General features: G+C 35.3%; 2 protein-coding genes across 2 annotated transcripts; both read left to right on the plus strand.

Annotated features, from left to right (window-relative positions):
- The first annotated feature begins 1071 nt into the window (after nt 1-1071).
- LOC121424138 lies at nt 1072-3884 on the plus strand. Its single transcript, XM_041619735.1, has 2 exons — nt 1072-1085; nt 1893-3884. The coding sequence occupies exons 1-2, from the start codon at nt 1072-1074 to the stop codon at nt 3748-3750; spliced, it is 1872 nt and encodes a 623-aa protein (XP_041475669.1). The 3' UTR covers nt 3751-3884.
- Nucleotides 3885-4634: 750 nt separating this feature from the next.
- On the plus strand, nt 4635-16075 carry LOC121424139 (deleted in malignant brain tumors 1 protein-like). Its single transcript, XM_041619736.1, has 10 exons — nt 4635-4668; nt 5064-5427; nt 7386-7899; nt 8323-8674; nt 10610-10943; nt 11902-12346; nt 12409-12865; nt 13145-13465; nt 14337-14645; nt 14886-16075. Exons 1-10 carry the CDS (start codon nt 4635-4637, stop codon nt 15815-15817), a joined length of 4062 nt encoding a protein of 1353 aa, XP_041475670.1. The 3' UTR covers nt 15818-16075.
- The last annotated feature ends 3200 nt before the right edge of the window (nt 16076-19275 follow it).

A 19275-nucleotide genomic window follows, 5' to 3' on the forward strand; every position in this document is an offset into this window, starting at 1 on the left:
TATAAAGCTTTATTCTTTGAATGTTAGAGGTCTCAGAGACAAAGTAAAAAGAAGATGTATGTTTGATTGGTTAAGAAATACACAATATGATATATTTATTTTACAAGAAACTCATAGTACCGCCGAAGTTGAAAGATATTGGTCAAGTGAATGGGGATCCAAATGTTATTTTTCACATGGAAAATCGTCCAGTGCAGGTGTCTGTGTTTTATTTAAACCAAATGCTGATTTTAAAGTTTGTTCAATACAAAAAGATGACGCAGGACGGATCCTTCTTTTGAATATTACATATGGTAAAACTACTTTTTCAATTGTGAATTTATACGGTCCAAATAATGATAATAACAATATTTTTATTACTTTGCATGAAATGGTAAGAGATTATGCATTTGAACCTTTCATTATTGGAGGTGATTGGAATCTAGTTCAAAACCCACATTTAGATAGAAATCCAACCTCAAAACAATATCATCCTAAATCATTTGATTGCATAGAAACTTTAAAACGTGATTACGATCTAATTGATATATGGCGAGAAATTAATCCGTGCAAAATTCAGTATACATGGCAGTCTAATTTTTCTCAAAGCAGAATAGATTTTTTTCTTATATCCAGCTCTTTGAGAGACTTTATTGATGAATGTGATATGAAATATGGTTATCGGAGCGATCATTCGGCAATCAGTATCAAAATAAATAGATTGGTTCCAAGGAGAGGGCCTGGATTTTGGAAATTAAATAATTCACTGCTAATGAATGAAAGTATAAAAGACGATATAAGAACAACAATAAAAACTTTTTTAGAGGATAATGACATATCTGATGTTACAAAAACATGGGAATTTTTAAAATATCATATTAAACAAAAAGTAATCACAATTTCTAAAAATGACAAAAATGAAAGAAAACAGAAAATAGAAAAAAAGACAAAAAACATTGATTTTTTTAGACGACTATTACAGCAAGATCCAAATAATGAAGAACTAAAAGAACGTATGAAATGTGAGGAAGCTGATTTGATAAATCTCCATGAAAGTTACATTAAAGGAGTAATGGTCCGCACCAGAGCATTATGGGTTGCGGAAGGTGAGAAGAATACTAAATATTTTTTAAACTTAGAAAAAAGAAACTTTAACAAAAAACTAATAACAAAACTTTTTGTTGATGGAAACCTGATAACGGAGCAAAAAGATATCCTTGAGGAAGAAAAAAAATTCTATGAAAATTTATACAAGTCAAACGACACTGTAGGCCTATCAAGTAGCAATGAATTTTGGGACAAAGAACTGAACTTGCCTATTTTAGAAGAAGACTTAGCTATGGTATGTGAGGGCGCTATTACAGAAAATGAATGTTATGAAGCTCTGATGTCAACGCCAAATGATAAGACCCCTGGGTCAGATGGACTTTCTGCTAACTTTTATAAATGCTATTGGAGTGAGCTTAAGGGTATGTTATGTAAACTGTTTAACAAATGCTATAGCGACGGTGAACTTTGCTCTTCCATGAGACGGGGCATTATAACTTTGATTCCTAAGTCTGGGAAGGACACAACACAACTGAAAAATTGGCGACCCCTTTCGCTTTTTAATAATGACTACAAAATTTTAGCAAAAATAATAGCAAATAGAATAAAAAAGTATTACCCTCGATAATTTCAGCAGACCAAACAGGATTTATGAAAGGAAGATATATAGGAGAAAATATTCGTTTATTATTAGATATGTTGGAATATTGTAAGGAAAATAAACGACCTGGATTAGCTTTTTCAATTGATTTTGAAAAAGCATTTGATTCCATCGAATGGAACTTTTTATTTAAATGCTTCAAAAAATTTGGGTTTAAACAAGACTGTATAAGATGGATTCGAACTTTATATAATAATATTGAAAGCTGTGTTCTTAATAATAATGGATATTCTTCCCCGGTTTTTTATATTGAGAGAGGGGTAAGGCAGGGGTGCCCACTCTCCCCATATCTTTTTCTAATAGGGGCCGAAATTTTAGGGGCATTGATAAGACAATCTACAGAGATACAAGGGATACAGGTTGGAAATAAAGAAATACGATTAAGCCAATACGCAGATGATACAATAATATATTTATCAGCTACAGAGAAAAATCTCGTAAATTGTTGTTCTATCCTAACTCATTTTGGAAATATATCAGGTTTAAACATAAACATTGAAAAGAGTAACGTAATACGGCTAGATAGTATTAAAAATAATAATTTCAAAGAAAGTAAAGTTAAATGGGTAAAAGACGCATTCTCTTATTTAGGAATAAAAATACCTGTTTCTGATGAATTGGACATATACCATTTAAATTTTGATGATAAAATACAACAGGCTGACAATTTACTGAAAGTCTGGAATATGAGAACGTTATCATTAGCTGGGAAGATAACTGTCATCAAATCTCTAATAATTCCCAAATTTGTATATTTATTTAGTATTATTCCAAACCCACCAAAACAGTTTTTTGATTCTCTCCAAAGTAAACTTTTTCGATTTATTTGGAGTAATAAGAAAGATCGTATAAAAAGAAAAATATTGTATAATGATATTGGTGATGGTGGTTTGAAAATGATTCATACAGAAACTTTTTGTCAGGCACTGAAAATAGCTTGGGTCAAAAGAATTTTAGACAAAGAAAACGAAGGTAACTGGAAGACGTTATTTTATACAACTATGAATAAGATAGGCGGTGATTATATTTTACAATGTAACTTTACAGGTAAAGACTTGGTTAAACGTATGAATAATTTTTGGAAAGATGTTTTAACTTCATGGTCTCATTACAGATACTTCAACCCAGTTAAATATAAAGATATTTATAATCAATCATTGTGGAATAACTCTTTTATTAAAATAGACGGTAAAACGATATTCTTTGAACAATGGTTTGAAGCAGGTATTTTATATGTAAAAGATATTATAAAGAACAATGGACTATTTAAAACTTTTCATGAACTTCAAGACGACTTTAATCTGCCTAAGAGGTGTTATTTGGAATATTATTCATTGATTTCTTGTTTTAAAAAAGAATGGAAAAATACTTTAAGATCAAGTGTTACAAAAGATGAATCTGACGATGTAAATAGTTTAAAGAGATTTATAAGTTTTGAGAAGGTAACTAAATCCTGCTATTTAAAGTTTATAAAAAAACAATGTTTAGATATATCAGAAACCAAGCAGTGTGAAAAATGGTCTGATGATCTAAATGTAGATCTAAGTCTTCTGATCCAATGGCAAAATAGATTTTTGACTACTTACTGGGTTACTTTGGATTCAAAAATAAGAATGTTCCAGTATAAGTTTATTCACCGTCGTATATCAACTAATGAGTATTTATTTAAGATAGGTGTGAAGAATTCACCATTGTGTAATTTTTGTAAAACTGAACCACAAACTTTGATACACTTGTTCTGTTTATGCCCTATTGTTTCTAAGTTTTGGACGGAGCTAAATACTTGGTTGAATTTCCACAATATAAGTTGTCACAAATTTTCAAATATTGATATATGTTTTGGTGTTCCAAGTAAGTCTCAACATCTCTCAAACACAATCATTTTATTTTCAAAATACTTCATTTTCAGAACAAAATGTCAAGAAGGACAACTTTCGTTAGCCTTATTTATAAATGAGTTGAAATTTGTCGAAAATGTTGAAAAGTTTATTGCTTTCAAAAAGGGCAAGGAGATGCTACATTATAGAAAATGGAGACCTTTTACAAATTTTGAACCAAGTTGAGACTTGCTTTTATTTTTTATGTATTTAATGATGTACTTTATCTCCATTACGATGAATATTGATGTATCCTGATGTACCTTGTTGTACACGATGAATATTGTACATATATTTTGTTTTATTGAAGCAATAAAGATTCAAAAAAGAAAAAAAAACTGCTGGATATGAAAAATGTATTCCAATATCGAACATTTTAAAAAACGAATTTGATAAGTGATATCCCCTCAGAATACTTTCTAAAAATCAGGTTGCGCTATATCAAAAAGATTGAAAATGTCAATAATATGTATGTAGCATTCAGGCGATACCATTACTAATAAAAGCATGAACGTTAATGTCAAAATAAATCGGAGGCTGCAAATTTCATGAAAAAATCATTTTGTTTCATGAAAAAGTGCATAAAATCGAGGTTAATAGCAGATTTCGTTAACGATGTAAGCTTCAGAATACATTTTTAATTGCATTAAAATTATTCGTTTTCAGAAATAAAACATTTTGACATGAAAGACGGCAATGTTGTTCAACTCTTTCCACGTTTCATTTTTCAATATCTATCTTAATTATTATCCCGTGGATAATAATCCTAATCGATGTATTGGCTCAATTGGTAGAGTGTCCGTCTTACAACCGAGAGTTCAAACCCCGGCCCCGTCAGACAAAAATACGTAAATCTGCAGATGGGAGTTGCTGCTACCTTGTCAGGAGTTCAACATTTAAGTGATAGAGCCCCGTCGATCTTGCGCTGCACACGGCTCCCAGGTCGACGATCAATTGGGCAAAATAAACTTTCGGAATATTTCTCTTCTAAAATTTCTATTTCGAGCAATGAAATATGGATTTCCCCCCCCCCCATTTTGTTTATTTCCCTTGCTGAAATATTTACCACTATGACCTATAGATACACATTAGCGTTTGTGTTTGGTATGTGCATTTGATTGGATCTCTACTTCAATGCTCTATATTTTGTAGCATAATTTCCTACATTCCTTTTATTCAATTAAGTTATATTCATTTTATCCACCTTGCCGGTAAGATATCTATTTTGATTATAGCTTTTCATTCACAAGCTAATCTGATTCCAAAACCATTCTACATGTACTTACGATATACCTGTACCAGCAGTCAAGTATGATTAATGCACCACTTTTCTCAGGAATTCGCCGTCATAATTACGCGTTGGTATTAAGTATTAATTGCACAAATAAATTCTACATGTACGTCTTGTATGGGTGATCTAATGTCCTTTTTTACATGTGCTTTGGAGTAATATAAATTGTGTGATTTGATTATATGCTTAGAAACAATCGAAAAATGAGGGCTTATTCCTAATACATGCAGTTTCATATTTTCTCGCGCAGCAAACCCAAACCCATTCGAAGTTCGCCTTGCCGGTGGTTCAAACGATGCTGAAGGCAGAGTAGAGGTACTGCATGACGGATCCTGGGGTACTATCTGTGATGGCTGGTGGGATCTTAGAGACGCCAGGGTGGTTTGTAGGATGCTGGGGTTCGATGGAGTCTTGGAAGCACCGCGATCTGCAAGGTTTGGTCAAGGATCTGGTCGCGTTCTGCTGAAGTATGTCAACTGTGAAGGAACTGAAGACAATCTAGCAGACTGTGCTCATTGGTCGTTATTCATGTCAACATACAAGGGATGCAGGAGCCATTTGTTATTCTGGAGGTAGGTTAGCGGTCGATTTCGTGAACTATTAAGCTTCTGAACTCAATTTTAATTCCATTAAAATTATTCGTTTGCGATAGGCACACAAAATGTTTCACATGAAAGACTGCAATGTTGTTCAACCCTTTGCAGGTTTCCTTTTTTTCAATATGTTCATTTAATTTATATCTTATTTTCCCACCAACATGAAGGAAAGTCTTTGCAATACAAATACAATTGTAAATAATAGTAGTAATTTAGTTACATGTTCACTGAATTCTATCATGTTAAAAATAGTTTTTTTGCAACTGCTGACTTAAATGGGCCGGATATTTGAAATGTATTTGATTATTATATTTATATAGAGAGAAATGCCAGTAGTTGCAGTAAACACTGATTTCATGAGAAAGTCTGTAAAACCAGGCTTAATTGTCAGAATATCATCGAGGATCTAGATCTGGTACAGTTACATAAACTGAACTTTGTGAAATCTTGAAATCTACGCTGAAAAACGTTCACACTGAAGATCACCAACACAAATAGGCACACGTGGGACAGTGTATTATTATTGCTGGAATAAAGACCCGACAGAAAGTGACCGAATCCGCGCTTATTTTGCTTATTTCTCAGCAATTACACAATTTCTCCGAGAATCTTTTGGCACATATTTTTTTTTTATTTATACAAATAGACACTTGGGTGGTCATTATATTAGATTCTGTAAAAAGTCATTTGAGATCGTTTCCAATACTGAAATATATCTTTAAAGAATGAATTTGATAAGTGATATCCCCTCTGAATACTTTGTAAAAATCAGGTTGCGCTATATCAAAAAGATTGAAAATGTCAATAATGTTTGTATCATTAAGGCGATACCATTACTAATAAAAGCATGACCGTTAATGCCAAAATAAGTCGAATGCTGCTGAATACTTTCTAAAATAAGGGGGTGCTATATCAAAAAGCTTGAAAATGTCAATAATGTTTGTAGCATTAAGGCAATACCATTACTAATAAAAGCATGACCATTAATGCCAAAATAAGTCGGATGCTGCAAATTTCATGAAAAAATAAATTTGTTTCATGAAAAAGAGCATAGAGGTTGATGGTCGATTTCGTTAACGATTTAAGCTTCAGAATATATTTTTAATTCCAGTAAAATAATTCGTTTGCACAAATAAAATATTTTGACATGAAAGACGGCAATGTTGTTCAACTATTTCCACATTTCATTTTTCAATATGTTCATTTAATTTATATCTTAATTATTATCCCCTGGGTAATAATCTTAACCGCTGTATTGGCTCAGTTGGTAGAGCGTCCGTCTTACAACCGAGAGTTCGAGAGTTCAAACCCTGGCCCCGTCAGACAAAAATACGTAAATCTGCAGATGGGAGTTGCTGCTACCTTGTCAGGAGTTCAACATTTAAGGGATAGAGCCCCGTCGATCTTGCGCTTCACACGGCTCCCGGGTCAACGATCAATTGGGCAAAATAAACTTTCGGAATATTTCTCTTCTCAAATTTCTATTTAGAGCAATGAAATATGGATTTTCTTTTTTTCCCATTTTGTTTATTTCCCTTTCTGAAATATTTACCACTATGGACCTATAGATACACATAGGCGTTTGTGTTTGGTATGTGCGTTTGATCGGATCTCCACTTCAATGCTCTATATTTTGTAGCATAATTTCCTTCATTCCTTTTATTCAATTAAGTTATATTCATTTTATCAACCTTGCCGGTAAAATAATTATTTTGATTATAGCTTTTCATTCACAAGCTAATCTGATTCCAAAACTATTCTACTTATGATATACCGACAGTCATGACAGTCAAGTATGACTAATGCAACGCTTTTCTAAGGAATTCGCCCTCCTTATTACGCGTTAGTGTTAAGCATTAATTCAACAAATACGTCTACGTCGTTGTATGAGTGATCTAATGTCCTTTTAACATGTGCTTTTGAGTAATATAAATTACAATCATAAAATGTGGGCTTATTTTTAATACAAGCAGTTTCATATTCTCTCGCGCAGCAAACCCAAACCTATTCGAAGTTCGCCTTGCCGGTGGTTCAAACGATGCAGAAGGCAGAGTAGAGGTTATGCATAACGGATCCTGGGGTACTATCTGTGATGACCTCTGGGATCTCAGAGACGCCAGGGTGGTTTGTAGGATGCTTGGATTTGATGGAGCCTTGGAGGCACCGAGATCTGCTAGGTTTGGTGAGGGTTCTGGGTTTGTTTTACTGAGGATTGCCAACTGTGAAGGAACTGAAGACAACCTCGCAGACTGTGCTCATCCAGGGATTGGACGTTACTCTTACTCATGTAGCCATTCGAGGGATGCAGGAGCTATATGTTACTCAGGAGGTATTTTCTCTCCCCCTCCCGCGTCTCTCTTCTTTGAGATGCCTAACCCTTACCATTTTCGTGCCAATAATTGGAATGGGTCTTCTAACTCCTCCAAAAAGAAAACACCGATATCAAATACCTAAACCTAGAATTAATGCCGATTAATTATCGATTCAATGTTTCAGGACTTTTGTTATGGTCATGTGCGTGATATCTGTTTACCAGTTGATCCAGTTCCCTGCCAGTGAAACACATAGGATACTATGGAAAGGGAAAACGAAGAGAAATGTCCATTAATAATAAGATTTGTCACGGATTTTATTTCAGTTTTTAGAACCAAATATATTCCAATGAGTTTATACTACTGTCCACTGGCACTATGCCTAAGTGTGATACGGGGTTAGAGCGAGCCAGCCTACTCCTAATATTTAAAAATAATAATTATTTGTGGTGATGTCTAGATCAAATGAACCACATCCATGTATTATAATATTTTGTGTGATTTGATATGCTTAGAGACAATCAGGAAATTAAAGCTGTTTTCTTTTAAATGCAACTAGTATATTCCCTGTTTTGGCACAGCAAATCCAGACCTATTACAAGTTCGCCTTGCCGGTGGGTCAAACGATGCTGAAGGCAGAGTAGACGTTATGCATAACGGATCCTGGGGTACTGTTTGTGATATCAACTGGGATCTGAGCGACGCCAGGGTGGTTTGCAAGATGCTAGGGTTTAATGGAGCCTTGGAAGCACCGAGATCTGCAAGGTTTGGTCAAGGATCTGGTCGCGTTCTGCTGAACTATGTCAATTGTGAAGGAATTGAAAAAAACTTGGCAGACTGTGTACATGCAGGGATTAGTCGTTACTCATGTAGCCAATCAAGGGAAGCAGGAGCCGTTTGTTACTCAGGAGGTAAATTCCCCCCCCCCCCCGTCTCCCAACTTTGAGATGCCTAACATCCCCCCTTAGATTTTCGTTATTCTAAACAAAGAATAAATTTCTTCTATTCATCTAGGCCTACTTGACACTTTCACTCTGCTTATGTAAGTGGAGTTGTAGCTGTCTTTTAAGGTATATTGAAGAGACAGCTCGTCTCTTCCTATTCATCATAGGCAATCTGCTTATGATGACAATCCTTCTCCTGCAAATTGTGAACATCATGTAGTTAATCATTTTTGTCTGGAATTATCTTTTTAGTAATCTTTATTTACAATTTATGCCAAAAATACTAACATATTATGTTTATTTTATGAAAAATGTGTTATAAAAATGTTATGGATGCAGAAGAAAACAATAAACCAAATCAAATCATTGTAACTCTATTTTAAATACCTATGTATCATGCGTGTCATGGTGTATGTGTGTGTGTGTGCGTTTGTATTATATCGTAACATGTGTTTCTTTTCCCTGTTTTGGGGGACTGTGGCTTACAAGTTTTTTTAACTTTCATATAAGTCTCCAATTTCATTCATTAGATTAAATCTTGATTGTCCTCTACTTGAATACGCTTGCCCTGTTTGGCACGGTTCGCTGACCTCAGCCCAAAGCCAAAACATCGAAGCTGTGCAGAAGAGAGCCCTCAGAATCATCCTCGGCTCTCAATATCACTCATATGAGAATGCTCTCGAATCAGCACAGCTGCCTACCTTGAGAAGTAGACGTGATCAACTTTGCTTACAATTTGCTCGGAAAGCTTTTCAATCTGGGTGCCCATGGTTTGATAGGAACACAAATACAAGGACACTAAGAAAAAGAAGAATATGCATCGAACCTAGAAGTAGAACTTATCGCTACAGGAACAGTCCAGTCCCCTTCTTTACGAGACTTTTAAACTCACATGGACTGTGAAGAACTATGTCTTTATACCTTTGTTGCTTTATTTGTAGCTTCTCTTAAACTGTAACTGACTTTTGAAATATTTTTCTAATTGTTAATTTCTGCAGTAATCATTCAACTTTCTCTTCCGAAAAATCACTGGCTAATGTTATAACCCACTTTACATTTACATTTTTGTTCAGATCATATTACTTCCAAGTCCTCTTATTTTTAATTTAAATTTCTTTTGAGATAATTCATTCATTACTCCGATTCCTTCAACTATTATTATTACCATCAACACAGTGTTTATTTAGAATCATTATCAAGCATGTCGAGAGCAATCCCAACCCAGATTACTGTATCATTTATAATATTTATACATGTTTTCCTCCTTCAGTTTCACCCAATTAATAGCTTTATTTTTTTTTCTTTTCTACAAAGCAAGTAATTTCATACAATCCTCTCTTCAATCTACATGTATTGTTATTCATTCAAAATTGGTTAAATATATATTTATGTTAAAATGTGCATTATGTTAAAGGTATATACATTTAGTCTACTCCTAACCTTTCCCCATTCCTGTATTTGACATTACTTCTCCCTCTCTATACTTTTCTTTTTGTATCCCCTTTCCAGTATTATACATTAGCATACTTTGTTGTTATTTTTTTTTTACTGTTTCGCTTGTTTGTTTACTAAGATTTTACTATGTACAAATTCGTGCAATTCAGCCTTTGGCTGCTAATTGAATTTTTATCACAATAAATACCATTTTTCTATCTATCTATCTATCTATCTATCTATTGTTGCATGTTACTTTGTATATATTTTATAATTTTATGATTGAAATAAATTAAATTGAATTGAAAAAAATAAAACACATTAGGTTGAACTTAAAAACTATAAGACTCTATTGTAAATGAGAAGTACTTTTTAGTAAAATAAATTTTGTGATTTGATAATACTCTCAGAGACTATCAGAAAATGTGGGCTTATGTTTGCTACAATTTCTTTCATGTTTTCGCACAGCAAACCCAAACCCATTCAACGTTCGCCTTGCCGGTGGTTCAAACGACGCTGAAGGCAGAGTAGAGGTACTGCATGACGGATCCTGGGGTACTATCTGTGATTATGACTGGGATCTCAGAGACGCTATGGTCGTTTGTAGGATGCTTGGATTTGATGGAGCCTTGGAGGCACCGAGATCAGGAAATTTTGGTCAAGGATCTGGTCCCGTCCTGCTTACGTATGTTAGCTGTGAAGGGACGGAAAGAAACCTAGCAGACTGTGCTCATTCTGGAATTGAACGTTACCCATGTAGTCATTTAAGGGATGCCGGAACGGTTTGTTTCAATGGAGGTCAGTAAATTCGTCTTATTGGTCACCCACATGAAGGAAAAGTCTTAGCAATATAAATATAATTATAAATAATAGGAGTAATTTAGTTACATGTTCATTAAATGCTATACTATTTTAAAATAGTTTTACTACAACTGCTGGCTTACATTGGTCGGATATCTAAAAAATGTATGCCAATATCAAACATTTCTAAGAATGAAGTTTGATATATGACATCCCCTCTGAATACTTTCTAAAATCAGGGGGTGCTATACCAAAAAGTTTGGAAATTTCTATAATATCTTTGTATCGTTATGGCGATACCATTTCTAATAAACGCATGTGCGTTAAAGCCAAAAGAAATTTGTTGCTGCAAATTTCATGAAAAAAAATTGTTTCATGAAAAAGTGTATAAAATCGGGGTTAATTGTCAGCATATCGTCGTAGATCTATCTCCTGAAATTAACATAAACCGAGCTTTGTCAAATAATGAGATCTTAGCTAAAAAGCAATCAGATTGAGCATATATAAGAACTTGTTGTTGCAGTGTATTTTCAGCTTGGGAAAAGACCCGACATCTGGTTAGAATGTCATACTTATTTTGTTTATTTCTAAGAAATTGCGCATTCTCCTCCTAAGTTATGGTTCGCATATCTTTATTTTTTACACAAAGACACTTTGGAGGTCATTTCATTGGATTCTACTCATGGCCCTGGGAAGGCGGGTGCTGCGTGCGTTATTTTCCATAGCCTGCACCCCCTTGGAATTCGGGTAGATGTGGCAATGTGGATAAATAAAACCAAAAGAAACATTTTGTAGTAAAACCCTGTTTTTGTTTGTTTTTATTTCTTGTCAAGTTTCTCCGGATCAAAATTCAAAATTACCATCATAGTTTTGTCATCATACTTTTGTTTTTTGCTTGTCAAATTTACATCGGCATCGTTACCAGGGCCCTGATTCTATTTGAACTTATTTTGCTGACATTTATCTTCTAATGAGGTTGTCTATACATTCACATCTTATCAGTCTAAAAATTCATTAAACACAACAGAACCATTTCAAGTTCGTCTTACAAATGGAACAACAGGCTCAGAAGGCAGAGTTGAAGTTTCGTATAAGGCATCGTGGGGAACTATATGTGATGATAATTGGGATCTCCGAGATGCGAGAGTCGTTTGTAACATGGTTGGATTTGATGGAGCTTTAGCCACACCCGGTAGTGCTACCTTTGGGGCTGGAGGTGGGGAAATATTGTTCGATGACGTTGACTGCAAAGGCACGGAGGATACCATTGCTGACTGCTTCCATCGAGGAATTGGAGTCAACAACTGCAACCATGGCAGTGATGCTGGTGTCGTCTGCTTTAGAGGAGGTATGATTATACAAAGTGCTATTCAGAAACATTCAGGAGATGGAATGTTGGCGAAATGATGACATCCGCAATACATTGTTAGCCATGTGTGTTACTCCACAGCAAATAATTGAATTAGTACACCGAGAAGGGGGGGGGTATACTCATGATTCTATGCTCTTCAGACAAACAAATCCAAGAGCTGATAACATATACATTTATTTTTCTTACACTTGCAGCGCCATTTCTAGTTCAGCTGGTAAATGGTTCTAACGACTTTGAAGGACGAGTAGAGGTCATGTATGAAGGTTCCTGGGGAACCATCTGTGATGATGAGTGGGATCTGAGAGATGCCAGAGTCGTGTGTAAAATGCTAAAGTTTGATGGAGCGTTAGCCGCACCAGGCTCTGCAACATTTGGCCAAGGCTCAGGCGACATACTTCTTGATGATGTATCCTGTGAGAGAACACATGACAACCTGGCAGACTGTTATCATCGAGGAATTGGTGTTTCAAATTGTCAACACGAAGAAGATTCTGGAGCTATTTGTTTCACAGGAGGTATAAGCGGATTTACATTCTACCATCATATTCATATTCCATAACAAGATTTGTCATTAAAAATAAATAGGATTCATTGCATCCATTTCTATACGAAAGTTAAGTTTACAAAATTGTACACTCCAACAAAAAATCAATCGCAAATGTAAAAAAGCCTTCCTATCAGTTGGTAACGCAAATGGAAGGTTAACCGGGATGTTCAATATAGTTCACAAGAAATATATATAATGTTTGATAGATCCTTCTAAAATATTTCGCTTATGTCAATACGCAATGACTATTTCAATTTGTGCGTTTCCCCCTCAAAATTCACAGAACCATTCACAGTTCGTCTTAGGAATGGATCAAAAGCGTCGGAGGGGAGGGTAGAGATTAGGTATGACGGATCCTGGGGAACCATTTGTGGAAGTAGTTGGGACCTCATCGACGCCAGAGTTGTATGCAGAATGCTAGGCTTTGATGGAGCTTCAGAAGCACCAGTATCTGGAGAGTTTGGCCGAGGTGAAGGCGACATTTTCCTTTCTGATGTTCAGTGTGACGGCACAGAAAACAGTCTGGCAGATTGCAGTCACGCAGGCATAGGGGTCAACAATTGCAACCAGGCCATTGATTCGGGTGCTATCTGTTTCTCAGGAGGTACATCTCTCTCAACCATGTAAATGCTATTGAAATCCTAATATGAAGGTCGGGCTTAATTCATGAAAATGGGCTTATGTGGGTAAAATAAACTGCATTATATATATATATATATATATATATATAAATATATATATTGACTGGCCCAGAGTAAAAAAACAAATATATTGCTCGCAATAGAATCACAATGGCTCGAGTCTTTAGACGAGGGCAATATGTTTCTTTTAATGGTAATGTGTTTTATGTTCCCCGAAATAAAAGCCAGTCAATATTTTTATTATCCAAATAAGAGCATTTTTATCAAATATATATTTACCTTTTAAGAATGGGAATCTATTTTGTCATGTTGAACAGAGTGGGCCTGTGAACTTTACCATTGTGACGTAATTAAAATGTCGCGTCCCTGGCTTGGGGACGCATTATCCAGCATGGTCTCATCTTCATTAACATTATGAAGTATAACACTGCGTGGTTCAATAGGACGCCTGTAAGGACGCGTAGAATACACTGATGTAAGCTCTGCTTATTGCCCGCTACATTTCCGCATATTTTTTCATTGACTTCCCTCAGCGGGCAATAATTTAGGTCCATGGATAAACAATCGGAAACTTATTAACCCCCCATTTGATCAGTCATAAGCAGGCAATCATGTATTAAAGTTGCCCTGCTCAGATGTCTGATAGGGTTAATGGTGACAAATATACACCAAACATAAAGAGGACAATGTTCATGCAATATTGTCATACATGTTTTGAATAGGAGCAATACATGGAGAAAGGGAATATTCTATTGGAAAATAAAGAAGAGTGTTTTTCTTTCCCCTTCTTGTTTACATACGTTATTAATTTTGTTTTCTACGTCACCTATATAGTACGTCTAGTTGGAGGAACTAGTAACGCTGAAGGCAGAGTAGAGATTTTACACGATGGCTCCTGGGGAACTGTGTGTGATGATTCTTGGGATCTCAAGGACGCAGAGGTCGTTTGCAGAATGTTAGGATTTGTTGGGGCTTTGGAAGCTCCGGTTGGTGCTCACTTTGGTAAAGGATCTGGGGCCATCTTTCTCGATGAAGTGCAGTGCAATGGAACTGAAATCGATCTTGAACATTGTGATCATGACGGCATTGGTGTCCACAACTGTGCCCACAACGAAGATGCCAGTGTTATCTGTATCCAGCCAGGTATACAATCATTGTGAATGGTATATTACAGCCGCGTATTTTAAGCAGTTTTGTTTTCTGAAGAGATCATTTTTTCTTTAGTTTTCAAACGTTTTTTTTTTATCTATTAAAACAATGATTCGTTCATTGTATTTTCTAGGGATAAGCGATGGGTAGAGTACATGTTTATACAAAAAAGGAAAATCCTGTTCTTTTAATATCATTTGGTAAAATTTCTTTCCACTATTATATCAATTCCAGATCTCACTACTAAGTTTGTAAGCAACGAATCGGGCATATTTACGACCAAGGATTTCACTCAAACGACATCTCCGAACTTGTTTCAAGAAGAACTAAAAATAATAATTGTTTACGGGGTATGTATCATACTTTCGAGCGTCTTCGTAGTGGTAACACTTACATATTGTATACGGATGGTCAGGAAGAAAAGGGCGGGGAGCAACCTAGAAAATGAAATTTACATGGATTTCCAAGACATAGGATTAAATAAGGGCGCGATCACACGCTCTACCTATCAGGAATTGAATTCACCACCAAAACTTCCAGAGCGACCTCTAACGATGATTGGTCAAGGAAGTACCATGAGATCGTCTGGCCAGCGGTTTAATAACCACGATGAGCGGACTCTGACACACCATGACAGAAAACGTGACAGTGGCCACGAATATACAGAAATGGGAACCACGACCAAGACTGTTTCCGCGAACAAGGAAGAACATAGCTATGCTTACAACATCCATCCAACGAGAAGCCAAGAAGACTCACGTGAGTCGATAAGTAATGGGCAGTTAATCAGTCAAAACAAACCACACGAGTATATGGTTATGAACACTGTGTACAAAAAGATTGATGTGGGAAAAGATGAAGATATTGACGGATATCTTCTTCCAAGTAAAACTAGCGAAACGCAACAATTCCCGATTCAAGCTGACTATACAAAAGCAACCATGCCCGCAGATAACGACAAGATATCGGAATCATCACGACCAGATTACTCCGAAGATGAAAACGCACGTTTGCAAAAAGAATTACAAAATACAAAACGACTTAGTGCACATGAATATTTAAATATGACCACTTTTGGTCAAGGAATATCAAAGGAAAATGAAATGGACACTGACGGCTATCTTCTACCTACTGTTTTTGGTGTCAGTAGGGAAATGAACGACTAAAAAGTTTATTCCAATTGAATTCATGAAGATTATGAATTTACTACGGTCCTCTAACTTCTATTTTTCATGGTTAGAAAGTAGAAATAGGATAGAGAGTAGGACAATGTGTATTTTTTACGCATCAGGTTCTACTAAATATATCTTCTTCCAAGTAAAACTAGCCAAACGCACCAATTACCGATTCGAGCTGAACATGCAAAAGCAACCAATGGGAAAAAAACATTTGATATGTAATAGGGACTAATGGTAGAATCTATTCTATTCTATTAATATTGATCATTTAATCAAATTTGATTGAATATTAGTTATTCCTATACAATTGGCCGTATTCAAATGAACAATTTCAGATAGATGGTAAGGTACGACCGCGAACATTTATTGAAATTTAACATCCCCATCTCACATGATTGACTATATTTTCTTTCATTCAATTCAATTTAATCGTTTTATTTTACGCTTTCAATTTGTTGTGTTTACAATCATTATACAGTTGACATCGTATTTCTTAGTAACATGCTATTACATGAAATACATATAAGGATTAAAAAATATGAATTGAAAGGAAGAAAATGCCAGAGCCTGTACAATGTACATGTAGGTCCCTTGAAAGTGTAATTAGATATATATACAGTGCGTATCAAAAAAAAGTTTACACTTTGAAAAAAATCCTGTAAAATTATACATTTGTAATATCCTGAAGATTGTTCCACATTTTAACATTGGTACATATCCATTAAAGCAAATGACGATATAACTATCGAAAAATATTTCCGCTTGAGTGAGCACCACTTACTTTTGAAAAGTTAGTGAAAAATGATTTGCGCAGAAATTTGAAATAGTTATGCGAATAAAAGTAGACCTTAATCATGAAGAACGCATGGAATTTAGCTAGTAAAATTGATTTGAAGATATCTTCTACATTGTTTGATTTGTTTTTCCCCACCCCATTCCCCCACACACCAAGGCCATCGTGACGATATTTGCTTTACACTGAGCTGTGATGTATATGGAATGGCTTTAGCTTGATTTTCATTTTGTTAATCATTGTCAAGCTTGTAAAGTGTGGAGAAACAAGTATTAAATGAAAAATGAAATGTAAACCAACTTTAAATGATAAAAACTTAGTGAAAAATGCTGGAGATGTCTGATATAAACTTTTCTTCAGATTCAGTTATGTCCTCAGATCCAGCTGGCACAAATAGGGTAAAGGTTGTGCTTATTGAGTGTTGAAATTTCAATTTGGGTGGCAAAATTGTCACAAAATGCTTGAATGTATCCGTTTTATTCCAATTGACTAAAAGTGCAAGGGAAATGTATGATAAATCTTTCGTAGTGTCAGTTTGATTTCGTCCTTTCGACTTGACACAGCATGAAAACAAGCATTTCTGCGCAAACAGATTTCTGCGAGCTTTACAGAAATGGACAGTGCTCACTCAAGTGTAACATTCTGACAAAACTTTTACTTTCATTGGATAGATGAGACGCAAACCCAAGATTATATGTGAAAAAATTACCCACGTGTTGTGTATTTTTTAATTCCCAGGACTTTTTCAAAGTGTAAACTTTTTTTTGATACGCACTGTAGTAACTGATTAAAGTAATCAATTAACTGTATTATAGCAAGAGCTATCAAGAACTAATGGCGCTGGAACTAAGATAAAATAATATTTTTTTCTACAGGACAAACATAACCAGTGGTTTTTCCGATAATAAATCGAATGAGTTTGAACTACAAGAATTTGATTTTGAAATGTATTCTGTCTTTTGGAAGGGAAATGCATGATACTACTTACTTTTAAAACTTTGTATTTTTATCTCAGTTGAAATTCACTTGACTTGGAGAAAAGAAAATAAGACGTAGCATGCTTCAGAGGCGTCGATTATGGGGGGGGGGGCAGGGGGGGGGGGCGATCGCCCCACCAATGAAAATATTGGGGGGCAAACATATCGTTTTGCCCCCCCAATAATTCCGCATGTGCTAAAAATAAAATAAGATTGTAATGTTACACAGAAATCAGCAAGCGAGATTGAGATACACAACTCGTTCTTCGTCTAAAATCGTGCTCAAAATGTCCACTTTTCAGATTGGAATATCAAAAAATTTCAGCTCGCGCTTCGCGCTCGCATCATTTGTGAAACAAAAACCCATACTTTCTATGATTAAATAGGTGAATATGGTCCCGTTTTCAGTTCTAAACCTCAAAAGAACTCCCACTTCGATTTGCAATAATCTTTTGTTGGATATATATCTTGTTCTTTATTAAAAAGTCCATTAAAGTCAATTTTTTTCATATCGAAATATCAAAATTTTCAGCTCGCGCTTCGCGCTCGCATTAATCTGCTGGTGAGATATATATATGTGTGTGTGTGTGTATATATATATACATATTTATATATATATATATATATATATATATATATATATATATATATATATATATACATATATATATATATATTATATATATATATATATGTGTGTGTGTGTGTGAGTTTGTTTGTTTTGTGTTATCGAGCGCCTTTGGAAAATTGATTCATGATTTTGCCCCCCCAATCTGAAAAATGGATCGACGCCCCTGGCATGCTTACAGATAACCAATGACAGTGAATACAATAAAACTAAATATTTAGAAAATTTAGAAGTTTTTCTATTCGATAAGGCCCCCATTCCACAGAAAGGGGATATTTGAAGGGCCGTTGAAAGACCAAAACTTGGCAAGGCCTTACGGCAGTCTCCAAAATCACTGAAATTTGTCATCTCTGTGGAATGGCTAGGAAGGACCCATTAAGGAACTCTGAAAAACTGATTGATATTCCTTGTCTTACTGAGCTTAGACTAGTCCTATAGAGATTTTGCAATACAGTCTTTCAGATATCTTTGCAACAAGTGATCTTTCCGAATTATTTCTATAGACATTTCCTGGTCTTTCAATGATATTTCAACGATCTTTCAAAGATCTCTTACTAGTCTTTAGTGATCCCGCAAGTCTTGAGAGACTGTCAAAAGATCTTGGAAAGACTAATAAGAACTTTGAAAGTGAGGGTGTGTTGACCAATAAATGTGTAAGAGTGTCTATATACGGAGAAAGGACTTTGAGTGTTATTGAGGGTGTATACGATGAGTTGTGCTTAGTGAGTTACAGACCCGCATATGGGTAAAGGTGAGGGCGTGTAGATAAGATGTGTAGATGTGGGAGGGTCTGTGTGCAAATGGGACTGTATAGTAGTGAGTGTAAGATCTGTGTTTCTATGATTGCATGATGGTGAATGGAGGGTGTGCGGGTGAATATATGTAGCTATGCATGAAGGGTTGCGTGTGCGGGGAAGAGAGTGTGCGTGTGCAAACAAGGGTTTTGAATCAGGGTACTAAAGGATAATTCGTTTTTTTCTTTCTTATAATCGAAGAGCAAAAACGGAAATCAGCCCGCGTGGTTCGGTCTTTGAAAACACAAAAAAAA

The sequence above is a fragment of the Lytechinus variegatus genome, chromosome 11 (assembly GCF_018143015.1).
Source record: "Lytechinus variegatus isolate NC3 chromosome 11, Lvar_3.0, whole genome shotgun sequence".
NCBI classification, from domain to species: Eukaryota; Metazoa; Echinodermata; class Echinoidea; order Temnopleuroida; family Toxopneustidae; genus Lytechinus; species Lytechinus variegatus.